Here is a 21,757-nt window from a genome sequence, read left to right on the forward strand (position 1 = left end):
TAAGAAAAAAATTATATCACTGGAAATAGTAATTTCTCTCTTAATCGCATCAGAGTTGTAACCTTTGGATACGCAACATAGTCCCATATCAGTTAAACTTAGTTTCTTCTGCATGGAAAAACCACAGAGGGGAACAAGAAACATCACTTCACCAATGGATTCCCTAGCTGTTATTAGATAGCAAAAGAATGTTTAAACATGACTCCTGGGTTCTACTACAAATAATCAAGGGGAATGTGAACTAGTGATTTAATCTCCCCCTTGTTTCCCCCTTGCCACGAACCTTACTTTTTTAAATCTGCAGCAGGAGCGATCAGCCTGTGGCACAGACAGCCTCTGTGTGCGGCATGCGGCAGACTGGGGAGGGGATAGACAGCACAGTGGTAGGTAAATAGGGTAGGAAGCAGAAAGTAGAGCAACACATCAAGCAGAGAGCACAGGGCAGAAAGCACAGCAGCAGATTGGGAAGAGAAGGGGATCAGAGTGGCACTTGGGATGCATCTACATATGTGCTTTAGTACAGAGTAGACTAATTGGTTCCACAATAAAGCATCACAGTTTACATGTGCACTGATATCAGGGCACAATAAACTAATTAATTCTACCATAAGATTGTATTGTCGCAGACGGTACTATTTTATGGCAGAGTACTTTACAGTACCAAAACTCATGTGTAGACACTGAGCAAGGCTGTAAATTGCACCCAGTCAGACCAGCCAATGAGGGGCCTCCACTACCCCAGTTCAAATTGCTACTGTGCAGGGTGCACAAGTAGATGGTGTGCCTGGGAGCAGTTTACTCCGACTCAAAACACTCTGGAATTTATTGTGTTGCATTAACTGCACGTGTAGATGCACTTAAGGAGGGTGTAAGACTAATTAGTGGCATGCCTGCCAGAAACGTTGGTCTTCATGCTGGTTTGTTAGACATAATGGACAAAACAGGAAAGACTGTCGTCCCACTCTCACTTTTAGTGCTCTGCTCTACAGAGGCCCCCAGTAAATGAGAAGAGGAATTGCAAGGTCATCTTAGGCCTTGTACAAGCATTCAGTTTCTGCTGGGAAAGTCACTGTTCTCCCAGAAGAAACCAAAAGTATACAGATGCTCAGGCTTTTTCTCTTGGAGTAAAAATGGGTGTTCTGTGAGGAAAATAACCTGGGAACTACCAAGGTTAAATCACTTGTAGGAGAGTTTCTCCTGGAAGAGTGATTGTATGTACTGTTACCATGCCCTGAAGCTTTAAGTTTTGTGTGCTAAGACATTGAAGGTAGTCTAAAGCAAATTCAACTGCAAGCCTTCAGCAAACCCATCGTGAGTTTGTGCAGATTGAGATTTTTTTTCAGAGGCTTAGAATTTGGCCAGTTTTGGGGAATTTTAATGGAAATGAGAAAAGGGATCTTTCCAACCCCAGGAAAAAAAAACCTGAAACATTATCAGTTTGTCTTCAGGCACACTTACTTCTTCTGTTTCACCCAGCTGTCATGGCTGATGTGACATGATGATTCCTGCATGGGAAATCTTGATCCAAGTGAGACTTATTTCATAACATCAGAAACATAATCTCACCTGAGAAAAATACTGCTGAACAGAAATGATATGGTACTGTTTCATTTTTTTAAACTTTAATAGTGTGTATCCCCTAGGCTACCCAAGGCAAATTCAATCATTAGTTGACTCTAAGAAATGTTAATGCTACTACTTTTGAGCTGTGGAGAGAAGGGAATTTTAGAGATCCATGTTCTTTTAGGCTGACAATCAGTTACTCCTTAAAATTGAAGGTGGTGCAATATTCTTTTGAGAATCAAAAACTTAATATTTGAAACTTTGCTATTCCTGTCAATAAATAACGGTGTGTGTGTTCCAGGTGCAAAAACTCCAAGCTATTTTGAAGCCAATGATGTTAAGACGTCTCAAGGAGGATGTAGAAAAGAACCTGGCTCCAAAAGAAGAAACCATCATTGAAGTTGAGCTGACAAATATTCAGAAGAAATACTATCGTGCTATTCTTGAAAAGAATTTCACGTTTCTCTCCAAGGGTGGTGGCCAAGCTAATGTACCTAATCTTCTGAACACTATGATGGAACTTAGAAAATGCTGCAATCATCCATATCTTATTAATGGTAGGTCAGCATTTTTCTCCACTTTCTCAAAATGACTATGAGGCAGTTAAGTATATTACAATTTGGTTTCAGTATGTATCCTGCGATTCTTCTCCTTTTCATTGAGTTCACATAAAAGCAATGTGGATGGATGGGGAAGGATAGTACATTTTTTACACAATCTGTGAAAGACAGCATAGTGACGAATTTCTCTTTAAAATAAGTCTTGGGTCTGAGTTTAGGATTGCTGCTTAGAAAAAGGTATTCGCCATAAAATCATTTGTAGAGGTCTGTCAAAAGAGTTCTTGTCCTGATAGACTGAGAAATGAGAGTATTATCAGGTTTTTATAGTTTCTTATGCTCCTACTTCTTTATTTCAGATTAACAGTTAGGGCAGCCAGTAACAATTAATTAAAAAAATACTTGTTACTTGTCTTTCAGTGTAGCATTGCTCTCTAGATCAGGACCAAGTATAGTAAGTGCTAAATGATGGACCGGTATAGTAATACCATCTGAGAAAAGAAAGATAAATACAGTTAATTGAACTACAATGCACGTTGATCAAATTTAAGCCTACCTTCTTTTCCAACTTCATAAATCCAGTTCCATCCTACTGGTTTCCTGCCTACTAACCACCTGTTTACATTCTCTCCATAGTTTATCATACGTGCTGTGTTACAGTAACTCCCTAGTTTGAGGACCATTTCTCTATTGTTTCATATGCATCACTAGTGCTAGGAATGCTTCAGAATTTATTATAGACTTTCTTTGAGCAAGTATATAAATGATCTTACCAGAAAATAGATCGGCCTGTTCAGGATGTGGAACTGTTTGTGCTGGTATTTAATTTAACAAATTGAGTTTTGAAATAATGCATCGGCATTGTCTACACTTGTAACTTCATTTTATTTTATGAGTCTTGTGACATTTTGGTGGTTTCCTTAAAGTCTCATGTTTTGGAGTCGGAGAGTGGTAGGCAAGACTATCCACTATTTTTTCAAATCAAAGTTTCTAGGCCCCCCCCAAAAATGTGGACCTTTTATAAAATTAAAAAACAGAAGGTAAATGAGAAGAACCACAAATGTTTAAAAATATTATTAAAACATTCTCCCAAGGGATTTTGTTTGGATGCTTTGGCCTGACGCAAATTTCATGACAATGCTGATTGAACAAGCCTCAGACTTTGAAAAATCATGATTGCCATTTTTTAAAGATGAAATAATACATTTTGATACTAGGAAAGGAATTTATCATTCTAGGAAAGAGTCTTTTATAATGTCCTGGGCTTTTATTCTCTAATAATTAACCTATTTGTACTAAAAATGGTGACATAAGCTTGTTGCAAGGTCTTCAAAAAGAATTATAATGACAGCACAGCAACTTTGCATCTCAATTCTTTGTAAAAACAGTTTTTGCACTAGCAAGATCTCAGCATTATAAAAGAAAACAGCTGGTGATTTTTTTTTCCCATATTTTTGCATTTCATTGCATTAGTGCAGGTATCATCGGTTTCTAGGTTATTGGGTCAAATTCTCCCAGACTCGCGTTTACTTCAGTAGCATTTAATGTTTAATGAAAATTGTGCACTTGAGTTTTTGAGTTCGTGGAAGTCTTTACAGGGATGTAGTTTTTGAGTTCATAGAAGTCTTTGCATGTGATTTTTACTTGATACCAATTTACCAAACTTGTTTTTACATATTCTGCATTATGTGGAATATCATTTGTAAGTCTTGAAGCTTTTCACTGTCCTTTGATTGATAGGTTATGTGGTACAGAATGCTTGGTGAATGCCACATGGTTATTCTTATGGCTTCTTGATTGGCTGCGCCTAGGTAGTACTCAGCAGAAACTGTTTTGATTACTTTTCTTGGAGGGAGTGGCCATATTTTGTGTAGTCTCAAAGCAACATCTTTTGTTTTTCTAGGAGCTAGGGCACTGGGCTTTCCTTAGTAACCATTCTCAAGGACTCGGAGATCATGCCTCTTCCCTGATTCTGAGAACTAGCAGCAGGAAGTAGCTCTGTGCTGGTCTGCGCTGCAGTGTTGTGGGGGCATATGGAAAGGCTTTTTCCTTCGTGACCTCTTGTGTGTCTGGAAGTCATTCTTGACTGCAGAGAGTAAAAATGTAGTTGTCCAACTGATTGTTCACACATCCAGTGCCTTTCTCCTCTTTTGCTCCCTATAAGAAGTGAATACTGACTTAATTAGTAAAAGATATGGGGGGAAGAGGGGGGTTGCATAGGTACAAGAGGCTGTTACGGAAGTAGGTGTTATCCAGAACAAATTCTGAATTGTTTGAAGTTCCCCAGTTACTAGGATTTGCGTTGAGACTTGCTATGGTGTGGCTGACTTTCTGTAATGGTTCATTATGTAATGGCTCCAGGCCAAAGCTACCATGGAGCTGAGGATGGCAACCCAAGTAAAAGACAATAAGAAATTGTTTTTTAGATATATAGGGAGTAAAAGGAAGGCCCAGGGAGGAATAGGACCTCTGCTAAATGGGCAGAAACAATTGGTGACGGACAGAGGGGACAAGGCTGAACTCCTCAACGAGTTCTTCGCCTCAGTGTTTCTAAGTGAGAGGCATGACAAGTCTCTCACTGGGAGTGTAGGGAGGCAGCAGCAAGGCACCAGACTTCCATGCGTGGACCCTGAGGTGGTGCAGGGTCACTTGGAAGAACTGGATGCCTTTAAGTCGGCAGGCCCGGATGAGCTCCATCCGAGGGTACTGAAGGCACTGGCCGACATCATTGCAGAGCCACTGGCGGGAATACTTAACGCTCGTGGCGCACGGGTCAAGTCCCGGAGGACTGGAAAAGGGCCAATGTGGTTCCCATTTTCAAGAAGGGGAGGAAGGAGGACCCGGGCAACTATAGGCCAGTTAGTCTCACCTCCATCCTTGGCAAAGTCTTTGAAAAAATTATCAAGGCTCACATTTGTGAGAGCCCGGCAGGGCAAGTTATGCTGAGGGGAAACCAGCATGGGTTCGTGGCAGGCAGATTGTGCCTGACCAATCTAGTCTCTTTTTATGACCAGGTTACAAAATGCCTCGACGCAGGAGGAGGGGTGGATGTCGTATACTTGGACTTCAGGAAGGCCTTTGATACGGTATCCCACCCCATACTGGTGAACAAGTTAAGGGGCTGTGACTTGGATGACTGCACAGTCCGGTGGGTGGAGAATTGGCTGGAGGGTCGCACCCAGAGAGTCGTGGTGGATGGGTCGGTTTCGACCTGGAGGGGTGTGGGCAGTGGGGTCCCTCAGGGCTTGGTCCTTGGACCGATACTCTTTAATGTCTTCATCAGCGACTTGGATGAGGGAGTGAAATGTACTCTGTCCAAGTTTGCAGATGACACTAAGCTATGGGGCGAAGTGGACACGCCGGAGGGCAGGGAGCAGCTGCAAGCAGACCTGGACAGGTTAGACAAGTGGGCAGAAAACAACAGAATGCAGTTCAACAAGGAGAAATGCAAAGTGCTGCATCTAGGGAGGAAAAATGTCCAGCACACCTACAGCCTAGGAAATGACCTGCTGGGTGGCACGGAAGTGGAAAGGGATCTTGGAGTCCTAGTGGACTCCAAGATGAACATGAGTCGGCAGTGTGACGAAACCATCAGAAAAGCAAATGGCACTTTATCGTGCATCAGCAGATGCATGACAAATAGGTCCAAGGAGGTGATACTTCCCCTCTATCGGGCGCTGGTCAGACCGCAGCTGGAGTACTGCGTGCAATTCTGGGCGCCGCACTTCACGAAGGATGCGGATAATCTGGAGAGGGTCCAGAGAAGGGCCACTCGTATGGTTAAAGGCCTGCAGGCCAAGCCCTACGAGGAGAGACTAGAGAAACTGGACCTTTTCAGCCTCCGCAAGAGAAGGTTGAGAGGCGACCTGGTGGCTGCCTATAAGTTCATCGGGGGCACAGAAGGGAATTGGTGAGTATTTATTCACCAAGGCCCCCCCCGGGGGTTACAAGAAATAATGGCCACAAGCTAGAAGAGAGCAGATTTAGATTGGATATTAGGAGGAACTTCTTCATGGTTCGAGTGGCCAAGATCTGGAACAGGCTCCCAAGGGAGGTGGTGCTCTCCCCTACCCTGGGGGTCTTCAAGCGAAGGCTAGCTGTGTATCTAGCTGGGGTAATGTAGGCCCAGCACTCTTTCCTGCTTATGCAGGGGGTCGGACTCGATGATCTATTGAGGTCCCTTCCGACCCTAGCATCTATGAATCTATATGTAACTTAGATATATTAATGCTGAGGTTTGCATGTTTGCTTTGCTCATTCAATAATAGAAATTTGGGTTTCACAATTGAGCAAAGAAAAACTGTGGGATTAGCTTGGGGTGGGCAATTGTTTTTGCTGGAGAGCCACTTAACAAGTTTTGGTGAGCTGTCAAAGGCTGTGCACAAAATCTTTCAGAAGATATCATTTTAACATTGTAGATGGAAAAAAAACATACTAAAAATCAAACATCTATTATAAAGTATTTTAATTTATTTTTAAAAAATGTCCTGATTTATTGGGGGGGGGGTTGTATATAGAGGCAATTGCATAATAGCTCAAAACAAGGTCTTACTTTTTCCATATTGTGTGTGTTGGGGAGGTGGAGTAGGAGGTGGGTGTGCATATAATGTAGGGGCTGCTTCCCATGTGCTAGGTCCCAGGAATCAACCGAGAGTGGAGGGAGGGGAAAAGTGGGGATGTATCCAGCAGAGCTTCCTTGGGCAGTATGGTGCAGGTGTGGTCCGCTGCTCCTGCCGCAGTCTGCATGGGGCTGAGTATCACCCACTCCTGCCTGGGGCAGCCCGCGCTGTGCTCCTGCCTACACCCACCACACACCTGCTGATAGCACCACCCTGGCCTTGGCCCTGGCACAGCTAGCTAGCTGGCAGGGCTGCTCTCTCTGCTGCCTAGGTACTGCTTGGCTCCCCCTATCTACAGCAGCTCTTTCTCCTGCTGTGATGCTCTGGCTGCCTTCCTGCCACTCCATCTGCCTTCCACCCACTTGGCTGCCTGCAGGTGACTGCTTATCATGCTGGGTGGGTGGAAGGGGTGGAAAACAGCCAGGAGACTGAGTTGGAGCCCTGCACATTGGGACAGGAGCTGCCCAGCTTCAGTATCCCCCTGTCCTGTCTTGTCCCTCCCATCTAGCTAGGTGTGTGGTGCTTGGCATGCATGCTCATTGCTGTCACCGCTTTCCCACACTATCTGCTGCTGGGAGCAATGCAGCAAGGCCAGGCGGAGGAGCCACTGGAGGTGAAGGGAGCTGAGCAGTACCTCGGTGACTGCCGCAGCGACTGAAGCAGCCCTGCCAGGAAGCTGTGCAGGCTGGGTAAAGCCAGGATAGTGTCACTGGTGGGCATGGTCATGGAAGTTAATTGGCAGGCTGGATTTTGCCCATCCATGAATTAGCTAGAGTGCCATATATAAACTATCTGGAAACCCACTGGATACTTGGAGTATGCACTCAATGGAGAAGTTGACACCTGTAGTCACCCTTACCTAAATACTACATAGTTAACAAAAAGTGAGAAATGGTTCTTCTTGCAGATCATACTTAAGCATGCATCAAATTCTACTAGTCCTGCTTGTGTTTATGCTACTTCATGAATTGCTATACACTTTAATATGTATGCCATAAGGATCAACAGTGACCTGAGCAGTGATATCCTGGTAGGAAATAGTTCGGTTACATGTTTCTGTTTATTCTCTTGTGCACAATTTTACATTCATGTTTGTGGCTGAGTTTTTTGTCAGTTTTGTTAGTCAGGATTGTGTGGGTGTGCTGACTAATAACTCTCTCACCCTGATAACCTGGTCTAAATTGCTTTATATATACTGTATCCTTCTTGCTTAATATAGAGCTGTCAGATGTTCTGGTAATCTACTTACTCAGTTCTTATTTCTTGATCTGGGATGGTATCTAGGTAAGACGGTTCATGTTACTGCAGACACGTATCGAACTGGTGATCAGACAGCTGGTGTGTGTGTGTGTGTGTGTGTGTGCGCGCGCGCGCGTGAGAGAGCGAGAGAGAGACCTGCCTCCCAGGGCAGCTTAGGAAGAGAATGTGGGAGAGGGTGTAGTGTAGCAGTTGGCTCCCTACCTAACCCTCATTTGCATTGTTCAAGAAAAAATATGAAGTATGGCCACTATACACCATTGGACTATTTAAAAAACTTGACTGAAATTCCAGAAATAAATAGTCAGTGCTCTGAAGAATTTCAGAAAAGCTATTTATTTTTCATGCATGGTTTTACTTGAAAACTAATTGTGAAAAATGCTGTGTAATGCACAAGGATCCTGGTTTTCTGTGATAAAAAATAACAAATTATCTGATTAAAAAAAATCCCAAAATTTGTGCTTAACATTAAATGCCCCCCACAGCCTTGCTGGTGTCCCTCACTCTTCTCCCACAGCACCCCAGCCCTGCTGAAGGGGCACCCAGCTGCCAGGGCTATGGGGGTGGGGGAGCAGGGACCTAGGTCTACACCCCTCTGCCCCCAGTGGAAGGCAGTGGATGCTACAGCAGGAGCACAAGCCAGCTCCCTCACCTGCTGCAGGCTCAAGTGGGGCCAGCTCCCAGTGGCAGCATGCAGTCCCAGGGGGCAGGAGGGACCTGCGCACCCCAGATCTGTGTGAGGGTGGGGGCAGGGTGGATGTGCACACAGGAAGTGTGGCCAGGGCAGTGCAGAGCTTGCAGTGGCAGGCAGCTTTCGTGCATGCACACGCTGTGCTCCAGAGGGCTTGGGGGAGGGCATCGGGCTGAGGAGTGCAGTGTTTGTGACCCAGGGCTTGTAGCTGGCTGGGCACTCTGGCCAGGGGAGGGGGGATTTGCAGTCTCCCTGCTCCTGGCCAGAGTGCCTGGCCAGCTGCAACACCTCCCTCCCAGACAGAGTGCCCAAGTTGGCTGGGGGCTGAGAGAGCAGGGGAGACTGTAACCACCCACTGGCTGCAAACCTCCCCAGTCCCTCATCCCCCAGCCAGCTTGGGCACTCCCCAGCCAGACACTGGCTGAGAGAGGGGGTTTGTAGCCAACCGAGCACTCCAGCAGGGAGCAGGCAGGCTGCAACCCCTCTCCTGCCCAAGTGCCTGGCCGGGGAGTGCCCAAGCCTACTGGGGGCTGAGGGACCAGGGAGGTTTGCAGCCAGTTGGGCACTCCTTTTTGCAGATGGCCAAGAGCAGTGGGGGTTTGCAGCTGGCCAAGCACTCCGGCCAGAAGCAGGGAGGCTGCAAACCCCCTGCCAGTCAGAGTGCCTGGCTGGCTGCAGATCTCCCTGCTCCCTCAGCCCCTAGCCAGCTTCCTCCCTCCAGCCCTGCCCTGCAACCCCCCAGCCCCACTTACCTCTAGCAAGAAGAGTGAGCCTGAAGCAGGCTCCAGTATGTGCAAGCCTCCCACCCGCTCTTCCCCCTCTCCCTTCCCCTGGGGGCAGGGTTGAGGGTTTCCCTGCCCCTTTTGTAAACATCTCTTGCAGGCTGGAACTTTGCCAGCCTGCAGAGCTCTTTGCAAAAGGGGGAAATCTGCAGGTTTCTCTTCTAAAAGGAAAAATCCCCGTTTTCCCTGATAAAAATGGGAAATCTGTGGATTTCTTTGTTTTTCCATGGGAAATGGAAACAACACCCCCCCCCACCTCCACCCCCCCCCCCCGGTGATCCATTACCATTTTTTGCAGCCAGAAATATCTGAGATGCTTTTAGTCTAGTACTCCATGGAATGGAGGGTGTCAACATAGCAAACTCCTTATTCTAAATGGCACTTTTTCTGGTAGTCTCAGAAGATAGGCCAAGGAGACAAGGGACACAAAGCTTCATGACCTGCCAGGCCAAGGCACAATTAAACAGGTGTTATAAAGAAGCTTGAACTGCTGTCCATTCGGTTAATGTCCTGGGGTTAAACAGAATAATCTATAAACTTTTTTGTTCCTTTTAAAACTATAATAGCTTTAGATGAAAAACATGCTATAAGACTGTTGGCTAATTCTAGAAAGAACCTTGAATATTGAATAGCTTCAAACTAAGCAGGCAGGAAAAAATAAGTGCAGTTTACCTTCTATTCCTCGCTCTTTAATTTTCCAATGAAAAATTGGCTGTTCCATTGTCTTGAACTTTGGCATAGTGGCAGAAGCAGGCCTTTGATCATATATTTTAAGCGTTAGTGTAAAAAACAGAGTCCTATTTAGAGTTCTTCATGCTGTAATGTCAGAGTGGGCGCCAGTCTTGTTTTTGAGTTCATAGATTTCATAGACATCAGGGCTGGAAGGACCTCGGGAGATCGAGTCCAGCCCAAAGGGCAGGAAGTCAGCTGGGGTTATAGGATCCCAGCAAGACAAGCATCCAATTTACTCTTGAAGGTGTTCAATGTAGGTGCTTGAACCACCTCCGCTGGCAGACTGTTCCAGACCTTGGGGGCTCGGACAGTAAAGAAATTCTTCCTTATGTCCAGCCTGAAACGGTCTTGCAGGAGTTTGCGACCGTTCGACCTCATCATCCCTTGGGGCGCTCTGGTGAACAAACGTTCCCCCAGATCCTGGTGGTCACCCCGATAAACTTGTAGGTGGCCATCGGATCACCCCTGAGCCTGCGCTTTTCCAGGCTAAAGAGTCCCATGGCTCTCAGCCTGTCATCGTAAGATCTGTTTTCCTGACCTCTGATCATGCGCGTGGCTCTCCGCTGGACTCTCTCAAGCTTCTCCACATCCTTTTTGAATTGTGGAGCCCAAAACTGGACGCAGTACTCCAGCTGCGGCCTCACCAAGGCCGAGTACAAGGGGAGAATGACGTCCCGGGATTTGCTCGAGAAGCATCTATGGATGCAAGCCAGCGTTTTGGTCGCTTTATTAGCCGCAGCATCGCATTGGAGGCTCATGTTCATCTTGTGGTCAATGATGACCCCCAAGTCTCTTTCTTCTGTAGTGCTATCCAACGTAGCACTGCCGAGCCTATAAGGATGCTGCAGGTTTTTCCTCCCAAAGTGGAGAACCTTGCATTTTTCAGTGTTAAACACCATCAGGTTCTCGTCTGCCCATTTGCTGAGCTTGTCCAGGTCAGCCTGGGTCACCCGCCTATCTTCTGGCGTGGATGCTTTGCCCCAAAGTTTGGTGTCATCGGCGAACTTGGCCAGTCCACTCCTGACTCCAAAGTCCACATCATTAATGAAGATGTTGAACAGGATGGATCCAAGGACAGAGCCTTGAGGGACCCCACTGGTCACAGGGCACCACGATGAGTGACTGCCATCAGTTACAACCCTCTGGGTCCGACCACGGAGCCAGTTTCCCAGCCAGCAGATTGTGGTGGAGCCAAGGCCACAACTGGCCAGTTTGGCCAAGAGGTGATCATGGGATACCAGATCAAAAGCTTTTTTGAAGTCAAGATATATGACATCAATCTCTTCTCCCTCATCCAGGTGATGGGTCACCTGGTCGTAGAAGGAAATGAGATTGGTCAAACAAGACCTACCTGCAACAAACCCGTGCTGGCTATCCCTTAGGATGTTATCCTGGGCCAGTCCATCAAGGATGGCCTCCTTAATAAACTTTTCTAAGATCTTCCCCAGGATAGAAGTCAGGCTAATGGGCCTGTAGTTAGCCGGATCCACTCTCCTCCCTTTCTTGAAGATAGGCACCACGCTGGCCTTCTTCCAGTCTTCGGGCACTATACCAGAGCGCCAGGAGTTTTCAAAGATCCGTGCCAGGGGCTGGGCTATGATGCTCACCAGCTCCTTGAGTACCCTGGGGTGCAGATTGTCAGGGCCGGCTGACTTGAAGGTATCCAGCTTCTCAAGGTGTTCCTTCACGAGGTCAGCATTTATGGAGGGTAGGGGATCCCCCTCACCCGGATCTCCCTGTCCCATAGCAGGCATGGGCATCCCATGGGACTGATGAAAGACTGACGCAAAGTACCTATTTAATAGGTTGGCTTTTTCCTGGGCGTCGGTTGTCAGTTGCCCCATCTGGTTTAGCAGGGGTCCGACGTTGCCCTTGCTTTTCCTCCGGCTCCCCACATATCTGAAAAAGGACTTTTTGTTGTCCTTGATGCTTGAAGCTAGTTAGTTTGTTAAAATAGCTTTTTCTCTCTCTCAAATATGTAATACAATTTATTTAGTTAGAATCTGGTCTACTGCTTTCTGCAGCAAATTCTGTCTTGGTAATTTCTTGTTAAAATTCATACATCAGTCTCATTCAGTATTTTTTTTTTTTTTTTTTATATATAGAAAGGGGTTTATTTTCCTAGGAGTCCCCCCCTACCCCCCTTGCTGTATTCTTTTATTTAGAAAGGTTTTCTCCCTAGTTTTTTTTCCTGCTGAAAGCTTAAATCCCTTGTTGTTCATTTGTGTTTGGTTTTGTGTACGTGTGTGTTTAGTGCTAAGTTAGCTAATGAACGTGTATAAATGTTTATGCATATAATGCTTAAAACATTCTTGTACCTTGCATAGGGTATTGAAGGAAGGCTCATTGTTTTATTAATAAAACCTTTACAGTATTCATGTATTGCTGTCCAATCTTTGCAGGTGCTGAAGAGAAAATTTTGGAAGAGTTTAAAGAAACACACAATGCCGACTCTCCAGATTTTCAGCTCCAGGCAATGATCCAGGCTGCTGGCAAGCTAGTACTGATTGACAAGCTGCTGCCAAAACTGAAGGCTGGTGGCCACAGGGTGCTTATCTTTTCCCAGATGGTGCGCTGCTTGGACATACTGGAAGACTACCTCATTCAAAGACGGTGAGAGCAACAATATAATACAATTCTGAATACATTGTTTTTCCCTCAATGACCACAATATTTAACCTGTGAGCACTCTGTATTGTAAAAAGATGAAACTTAGGTACTTGAATTTGTTGAATGATCTGATGAAAGTAAAATGCATGCCTTTAATTACAAAGAGTGTGTTTTTTCTTATGGGTGTAGAGGTGCCTCTCACATAGTATGCTAATATTCCACCTTCTAGTTTTATTGTTCAACTAGACTTTTTACCTGATGTTTAGTGTAAGAATATCTAGCCATAGTTTGAGGGTTTATTTCATTCTTTTGGATAACAATTCTTTCTCCAATGGAAATTGCTCAGAGGAAGTGTGTGCAGTGTATCCTTCACTGGTGCATCTAGTTAATTAAAAACACTTACTCTATACTTTGCTGTAATTGTGCTGTAATAATTATTGAGTTCCCTTTAAAAACTAATTGGTACAACTATAAGGTGTAGTAAACCATTGGTGTAAAGTTATCTTTATAATCTTTTTCAGGTACCCATATGAGCGAATTGATGGCCGAGTAAGAGGCAATCTTCGCCAGGCAGCTATTGACAGGTTTTCTAGACCTGATTCTGATAGGTTTGTTTTTCTGCTGTGTACAAGGGCAGGAGGTTTGGGCATTAATCTTACTGCTGCTGATACCTGCATCATCTTTGATTCAGACTGGAACCCACAGAATGACCTCCAGGTAATATTGAAAGAGGCAGTTATTACTGGATTTCATCTTTCTACCATATTTTACCATACTTTTCTAAGAGTTAGGGCTGTTATTGGCCTTTAGAAAATGCATTCAGTTCAGAATTTAAATGTTAGCATTTTCAATAATTTAGAAGAAATAGCCTTAAGTTATCTATAACCCTTGTTTTCTTTATGCTGCTTGTAACTGAATATCCCATTTTGTGTTTCTTAGGCCCAAGCCCGATGTCACAGAATAGGACAGAGCAAATCAGTGAAAATCTACAGGTTGATAACAAGGAACTCGTATGAAAGAGAAATGTTTGATAAAGCTAGCTTAAAACTTGGCCTTGATAAAGCTGTACTCCAGTCTATGAGTGGAAGAGAAAACGCTACAAATGGGGTGAGAATGGATATAGTCACATTTCCAAAAGTCCACATTGTAAAGCACACTTTTGCTTACTGTCTTTTCTGGTGAAGGACATGGCTCTTCTGGTTGAATATTTCAATTAGCTTTAGAATAGATTAAGCTAAGAACTTTGTTTGCCGTTTAATTAGTACTTTAAGGCCTGAACTTAAAGCGTTGTTCTGTCAGTCAAGTATAAAACATTCCAACTTGTTGCAGTCATCTCTAAAGAACATCAAGAACAGTTAGATTATGCTATGAGTATTGAATTATGATGGATATCAAAGAAGACTTTGTATCATCTTTAAAATACAGGTACAGCAACTTTCTAAAAAAGAGATAGAAGATCTCCTGAGAAAGGGGGCTTATGGTGCTCTTATGGATGAGGAGGATGAAGGTTCCAAGTTCTGTGAAGAAGACATTGACCAGATTCTCTTAAGGCGAACACACACAATTACTATCGAGTCTGAAGGAAAAGGCTCAACTTTTGCAAAGGTGAGCATTAACACTTAAAGAAAAAAATATGACCTGATGAATGAAAGTACAGTAAATCTACCTTCCCCATTAATTTAGTTTATTTTTTTCTGTGTAAAATGTCACAGAAACTGATGGTGTTCCTTTTCTTCCAACATCTGTTTGATGTTTCTGTGGACTTAACCTTTTATTTAAAAAATAAATTGTCATTGCTCTTACAGTGAAAATGGAAAACTGTTCATGATGGTATACAGTAGTGAAGCTAATGTATGTGTTTTCATGCTCACTAGGCTAGTTTTGTTGCATCTGGAAACAGAACAGACATTTCCTTGGATGACCCTAATTTTTGGCAGAAGTGGGCTAAGAAAGCTGAGCTGGATATTGACGCTTTAAATGGCAGGGTGAGAACTTTGAACAAGTTCCTGATTTGTTCAGAGAGAACTTTTGATTTTGAATTTATATGTTCCTTTTTGCTTGCTTTCATTTTAGAACAATCTAGTTATTGATACACCGAGAGTAAGAAAGCAAACCAGGCTTTACAGTGCAGTGAAGGAGGATGAACTGATGGAGTTCTCAGACCTGGAAAGTGATTCAGAAGAAAAGCCCAGTACAAAGCCCCGAAGACCTCAGGACAAATCACAGGGTTATGCACGGAGCGAATGTTTTAGGGTAGAGAAAAACCTTTTGGTTTATGGGTAAGTGCAGTTCTGTGACTAGAGAAAAGTAGCTGAAATCTGTATACATTCATGTTCCCAAGGTACATCTTGAATCCCCAAGAGCCTTATATTTTACCATTTAAAATGTTTTGGAGATCTTTAAGGCATAAAGAAGGAAGCACAAAGGAACTGAAGCACAAAGACGGTCCTGGTTTGGAAATTAACAAGCAGCTTAGACTCTTTGCTTAGACCTGAGCTCGATTGCTTTGGCACCAGCTAGTAGAACCCTGGATTCCTGTTTCTCTGGTGGATAAATTTGGATGTTTAATTGTTCTCTTTCATTAGCTCATCCAGCTTTAGCCTTTGTGTCTTCACAGGCAGACAGTTATATTTGGCTGTCCTCATGGTGGACTTCAGAGTCACTATGCATTTTTTTTTTCTTTTTTCCTTGTTTATGTTTTTTTTCCTTTTTCATGTCCTCACCTCTTCCCCCCTCCCCCCTCCAACCCTTCACCCCTCTCCCACTCTTTTTAGACGTTTGCTTGTGCTTATTACCAGTAATGCATTTCAAGGTCAAACTGATCCAAAAATCTCATTATTACAGAAGCACTCTGGGATTGTATTCCCTATTCATAGCTTACTGGGAACATTTAGTGTTAAACATGTGTACTTCATTATTTCCAGTATAGTTCAAGTGCAGCTTTTATGAGCAGTGAACCTATTGCCTGCTCTGTAAAATAAACATTCTTAACTCTTTGGTGCTGTAGTTGGAAGCACCATTCCCTGACATGACCTACAAATGGAAAATACTTTAGTGCTACGACAGGAGCTCCCAACCTGCCTGGCACCCAGGGGTTAAAATGAATGGAAATTCCAGTGCTACAGCTATGTACCGAACATATTTTTTTTGTAGTTGGGGTCGGTGGACTGACATCCTCTCACATGGGCGCTATAAACGTCAGCTAACAGAACAAGATGTGGAAACCATCTGCCGGACTATCTTGGTATATTGTCTTAATCACTACAAAGGGGATGAAAATATCAAAAGTTTCATCTGGGATCTGATCACTCCAACTGCAGATGGGCAAACACGAGCCTTGGTTAACCATTCTGGTAAGCATACCACAATTGAATGGTAGTGGTCTGGGACAGGAGACTTGCTGAAGTCAGACTGCAGATTTCTTTTAAACTGTAGGCAGACTGACTTTGCTGTGATTATGATCAGATTAGATAAGCAAGTCAGTGTAAGGGTGGGTCAGTTTTGGTTGGGAGACCTCTAGTGAATACCTTATGGGCTGTACAAAGCACTGTCAATTCAGAGTAGCACTCTTCCTCTTAGTATTGAACAAATATTCTGGCACAGCATTAAAAGTGAGTGCTGGAGCAGTTGTCTTTTAAACAAGACATGGATGAGCTGAGTCTGTTCAGACCGCTTGTTAGATCTCCTGGTAGTTTTCATAAGACACAGGAACTTTAGATCATTATTCTGGCGTGAGTCCCTGTTTGATAATTGCATTCTTTAGAGATGAACTTGCTCTACAGTTTCCATGGACTTTGGAAAATACAGTTCCCTGTACTAAATGGTTGGTTGTAGCTCTTTACCCCAGGGGTGGTAGCTGTGATGTTTGGTTTTTTTATGGCTGTTTTTTACTGCACTTTGAGATCAGACTTTTACAATTCAAACTGAGAAGTGTTTGGGGGATGTTTCATAGGTCTATCTGCACCAGTGCCCAGAGGAAGGAAAGGCAAGAAAGTAAAAGCGCAGAGTTCGCAGCCAGTGCTGCAAGATGCAGATTGGCTGGCAAGCTGTAACCCAGATATCTTGTTTCAAGAGGACAGCTATAAGAAGCATCTCAAACATCACTGTAATAAGTAAGTATTCAGTTAGTTTATACTTCTTAATATACACCTAACACAGACATTTGGGTATATTCAAATATTGGACCATGTAGCAGGAGCTACAGATACTTTATTATCATTAACTTGTGATAAAGCCTCTGAAATGTGGGTGTTTACCTGGTTGTAAATTTTTTTTATGAATGATTGACTTTAAAAAATACATTTCAGCACAAAAAAAGAGGAAATAATGAATGTTGTTTCTTACTTGGTAAAATATACTGTCTGACAAAACCAGGGGCACTATATTCCTGCCTTCTAAAGCATTTTATAGCTAAACCATTCAAATATAGAGTGTCTTCTCATTCTTGCTAATTTATTCTCCCAAATTCCTTTTTCCTTTCCTTGACTTCTTTTTTGGTCTCTTAAACTCATATTCATGCCACTAGTCCTTTCTTTCATCCCTTGTTTAGGTACTTGCCATGTCACACCAAATAAACTGGATAGTACCTAGTTTTCAGACTTCATCTGATCTTACCCCCGCATAATCTCTTCTTACTTTTTCCTATTCTTCATCTTGCACTGTATATTGTACCCGAACCTCTCTCTCTATTGCTCTTGCCCCTTCTCAGGTTTGCCCTCTATCCCACTTTTGTCCACCAAATAATCTCTTTTCTTTTAATCCCTTTTTAGAACCTATTTCTTCTAAGAATTCTGATCTTGTGTGTCTTACTGAATCACCACATCTTCTGTTACCTGACTCATGACCCCAATCTAGCTTTTTTTTAGGTTTGTATTTAACTGTAAGCCCTTTGTAGAAGAGGCTGCCCCATTTGGTTTTGTACCTGTGTACATATTTACTTAAAAACAATATATGAAGTACGATATGGATTGTTGAATAGTATCTTAGGGTATTTTGTATCCTTTTCTTTTTATTGCATGCTAGTTCTAAATATCTCATCTGTGCTTAACATGTCCCAGACTTATAGTAGAATATGCAGACTTAGACCAGACATCATAGACCTATGTCTACCCCAAAATAATTTACAATTTTTATGTGGTTATATTCTTAATATGTATTTTTTGTACACTGTGTAGTTAACTTGTGGAATTCATTGCCACAGGAGGTGGTGGAAGCAGATGACAGTCATGTTCAGAAAAGGAACTGGATAAATTTATGGATAATAAATCTATTAACTGCTTTTGAACAGAATGGATGGAGATATTTCCTGTGGTATTTGTAAACTTATAATGGTGGATGCCAGGGAAGGGATAGATCACTCTAGAGAAATCTAGTCCAATGTACTTCCTCTATAGCATCTACTTCTGCCACTGTCAGAGACAGGATACTGGGCTAGACACCAGTCTGGGTTAGATATTAGATCTGACCCAGTACAGCATTTCTTATGTTCTTGAACGAGTATACCCTATAAATGTAACATTCTTCCATTGAAGTTTACTCATAATTTTAATGAGCATGTCTTACTATGGCTGTCAGGCTATTGAAAAAGAAATAATTGGTATGAAAAAGAATAACTTGGATATGCTGATATGAAGTATAGAGTAGTGAGGAGAAAAGGCCTGCAAGGTTATCAGATGTTCTCAAGGTGTTAACCAAGGTAAAGAAGAAATTTATCTTGAAAATACTCAAAGATGGTAAGAAGTCCCCATAGGTAGGAAATAAACTTTTATTTATTTCCTACCTATGGGGACTTTTTACTGTCTTTAATTTTCCTTCAGCCTGATGATGGGCATGTGTGCCCTAAAGCTTGCAGAAAAAGATTTTTTTTTTTTTTTGCGATTTCTTAGCTGGCCTAATAAACGGTATCATCGCTGAACCAAGAGTTCTAGAGTTTTGCATTTCAACAGTCTGCAGGGGCATTTTTCAGTGCCACTTCCCTTCCTCCCCACGCCCCCCCCTTGTTTCTCGGATCCACAAAACCTAAAAGCAGTGTTGAGGTTACTTGTTGCTGGTTGGTAGGATGGCCTAAGGCGGCCCTTCCAGTCCCTTGTTCCTAAGTTTATCCCAGTGAAATGGAGGAAAGGGCAGGGAAGTCAGCTGCTAATATGAATGGCCCTTCCAGAAAATGCTGGGGTAGCAGGGCTGATATAGCAGCATCAACTAGTTTTATAAGGACCCATGCCTTTATGTATTTGTGGAACAAATACATGTCATTCTGATGTATAGGGATTTTAAAAGGAGAATTTTTAAAAGTGGTACCCTGAGTAAAGCTGAGAGAGCTTGCATCATCCCCGTGGTAGCTTCCCTCTTCCCCTTACTTGGCTGGATGTAACAATAGTTAGTAGTCCATAGCTACTATTTGACATGGTTAAGTGGTCTTTGAAAAGTTGTATTCCCTGCATGATGTGCATCTACATCATCATGCACATGGTAGGGGAGCCTTGCTGGTTCCAAGACATCTTATGTACAAAGGCAAATGTGTTTGGAAACTGTATGATACCTGTGTTGAGTTCTGGCTGTGAAGTGTTCTCAAATTCTTTCACCCCTGCTGCCTTTCCAAGGATTGTTTGAGCAACCCACTCGAATCCAGGTTTTTGCTGTTGCTCCAAAATCCTGGTGATATGTTCTCAAAATTAACAATTGTTTGAATTTTTCACGGCAGCCTGTTGACCAGATAGCTGCCTCTCTGGTCCCCATCATTGCTTCAGGGGCGGCAGCAGTTCAACAGTTGCTGTGATGACTTTAGATTTAGCTAAGAGGGTGGGCTGAACAGTCCATCCTAGTCAGCACTGATGTTACTTCATTAATTAGGCAGCAGGGGGTGCCCTAATTGGGTAAATGTATTAGAGCATGATTCTGCAGGTAGATATTTTGCTGCAAAGAATGATTTCCTAACCACCTTTGAAAATCTAGCCCCTGCCATTCTCCCACCTGCCAGTTTCAGCTTTGACTGAACACTTGATAACAGTTCCAAAAATATCAGCAGTGTTTCAGAAATAAGACTGAATAAACCTAAACAATGAAAGTTTCTACTTACTGTTAGCACTTACATAGGTGCACAGGTTAAAAAAAAAATAGTGGTTTGAATTGGAAAGAGTAAAAATAGTTAATATTTCCTAAGGGAAAAGGGAGGATTTTTTCCCCCATTCTCGGAAGCAAAAAGTTGTATAATCTGAAAAACCTGACATTCCATATTGAGGGTTTATTGTAAGGTAGTAAAACCAGATTTTATATCTCGTTTATTCCTACAACTTCTGATGTGCTTCCAAAAATGGTATTAAGGCAGCAGCTGAGGAAATTTTATGAGATAATGAAGCAGAACAGTTACTGAAAGCCATCTGCTCAGTTGTTTACAAACTTGCTTCAATACTTCAGAGGCAGTGGTAGAGTACGTGTCTAAACTTCACAAGCTGCACTAGGTAGAACTAAATGAAATGCGCCTGGGTTGGGCTGAGCTCGATCCCTCTCTGTGCAGTGTAAGCGGTTGCCAGGCAGGCCTGTTGGAAGCCAGCAGAAAGCACCACACAGAGGTGATTATGTGCCACCATCTGTCACGCTTCAAGCCTACCATACAGCATGGCTAATCAGCCTTGGCAGGATGATGGATGAACAGCAGCAGCTGCCAAAAGCCACTGTTGGCAAACAGGCCTGAAGTTAAGAACTTTTTCCCCCCTCTGCCTTCCTCTCCAGGGTCCTGCTGCGTGTCCGCATGCTGTACTATCTAAGACAAGAAGTTATAGGGGACCAAGCAGACAAGATCTTAGAGGGTGCTGACTCAAGGTTAGTACAAGTATAGGTTTATTCTTTGCTTTATTATAACGACTCATATAAAATGAGCATACTGTACGGTGTAGCATTTAAAAGACCTTCATAATCCTTCAGTTCAGCTCTGTTTTCCAGCAACTTTATTAATCATTAAGCATACCCGATAGGCTTTCTTTGAGGGGCGGGGGTGGAGTGGAGTGACAAAATGGGCTTCTGAAATTTTGCCAATACTAAAGGATTATTCATCTTCTGTTTACAACATTTGTGTGTGTGTGTGTGTGTGTGTGGGTGGGTGGGTGGGTGGGGGGGGGGGCATAATATTAAGAGACTTAAATGGATTGCATTTCTGCAGTCACCAGACTTTCCACCTGCAAAATAATGTAAGATGTTTTTACCACTAATATTTTTTGAGTATCTTGATTATTTTTAACTTTTTTGGCAGTTTGTTCCCAAAAATGAACGTTTGCTAAATGGTTTTAAGCACTTGGGTTTAATGCATAAATGTACTTGTCCTTCGGCAGTAGTTTTTCAGAAAAAATAAACTTTTCTTGGCAGTGAGGTAGATGTATGGATACCTGAGCCATTCCACGCTGAAGTTCCTACAGACTGGTGGGATAAGGAAGCTGATAAATCCCTTTTAATTGGAGTGTTCAAACACGGTGAGTAATGTCTCAGTCTGAGCAAAACTCAGTTGTAAGGCTTTCTCTGTGTAGAACTATTCAGTCATAATATTAACAAGTATTGTTCCAAAGAACTGTTGGCTTGTAGCTCCTGTTTTTTTTCTTCTGTATTAAAAAATCTAATATGAGTCGTAAATATCAGATGCTGTTTTTAAATGTTTGCAGAACATTTGAGAAGAAAACATTACTTCCTTGGCTGTAAATAAAACAAAACCATATTTGTTTTAATAATAGCCAAACAGGACTATAGATCGCCATAAACTTTGCTTCCAGCACGGCTTCACTTGCTAGCTCTGCCAACCAGTGTCAAAGTGGACGGTGGGCTTAACCTCTGCTATTAATCTGTACAAGTGCCTCCTGGGCTTTGTTCCAAGCAATATTTCACAAATGTCAGTGCTGAGAACTCCCGGCTCCCTTGAGTGGGATGCAGCCTTGTTAACTTTGAAAGGCTGGGGATGCAGAG

At 43.1% G+C, this 21,757-nt stretch overlaps 1 protein-coding gene across 5 annotated transcripts in view; it reads left to right on the plus strand.

Annotated features, from left to right (window-relative positions):
- CHD7 (chromodomain helicase DNA binding protein 7) overlaps nt 1-21,757 on the plus strand; it is a 167,086-nt gene that overhangs the window by 133,418 nt on the left and 11,911 nt on the right. For all 5 annotated transcript variants that reach the window (XM_090040040.1, XM_090040039.1, XM_090040044.1 and 2 more), the window contains 11 exons: nt 1,865-2,120; nt 12,604-12,814; nt 13,333-13,528; nt 13,751-13,918; nt 14,237-14,416; nt 14,686-14,796; nt 14,885-15,090; nt 15,965-16,164; nt 16,764-16,923; nt 20,540-20,629; nt 21,170-21,273. In XM_090040040.1, coding sequence (XP_089896166.1) covers nt 1,865-2,120; nt 12,604-12,814; nt 13,333-13,528; nt 13,751-13,918; nt 14,237-14,416; nt 14,686-14,796; nt 14,885-15,090; nt 15,965-16,164; nt 16,764-16,923; nt 20,540-20,629; nt 21,170-21,273 — 1,882 coding nt within the window. The remainder of the gene's footprint in view (nt 1-1,864; nt 2,121-12,603; nt 12,815-13,332; nt 13,529-13,750; nt 13,919-14,236; nt 14,417-14,685; nt 14,797-14,884; nt 15,091-15,964; nt 16,165-16,763; nt 16,924-20,539; nt 20,630-21,169; nt 21,274-21,757) is intronic.

Source organism: Crocodylus siamensis, chromosome 3 (assembly GCF_052110815.1).
Source record: "Crocodylus siamensis isolate JL-2025a chromosome 3, ASM5211081v1, whole genome shotgun sequence".
Taxonomy (NCBI): Eukaryota; Metazoa; Chordata; order Crocodylia; family Crocodylidae; genus Crocodylus; species Crocodylus siamensis.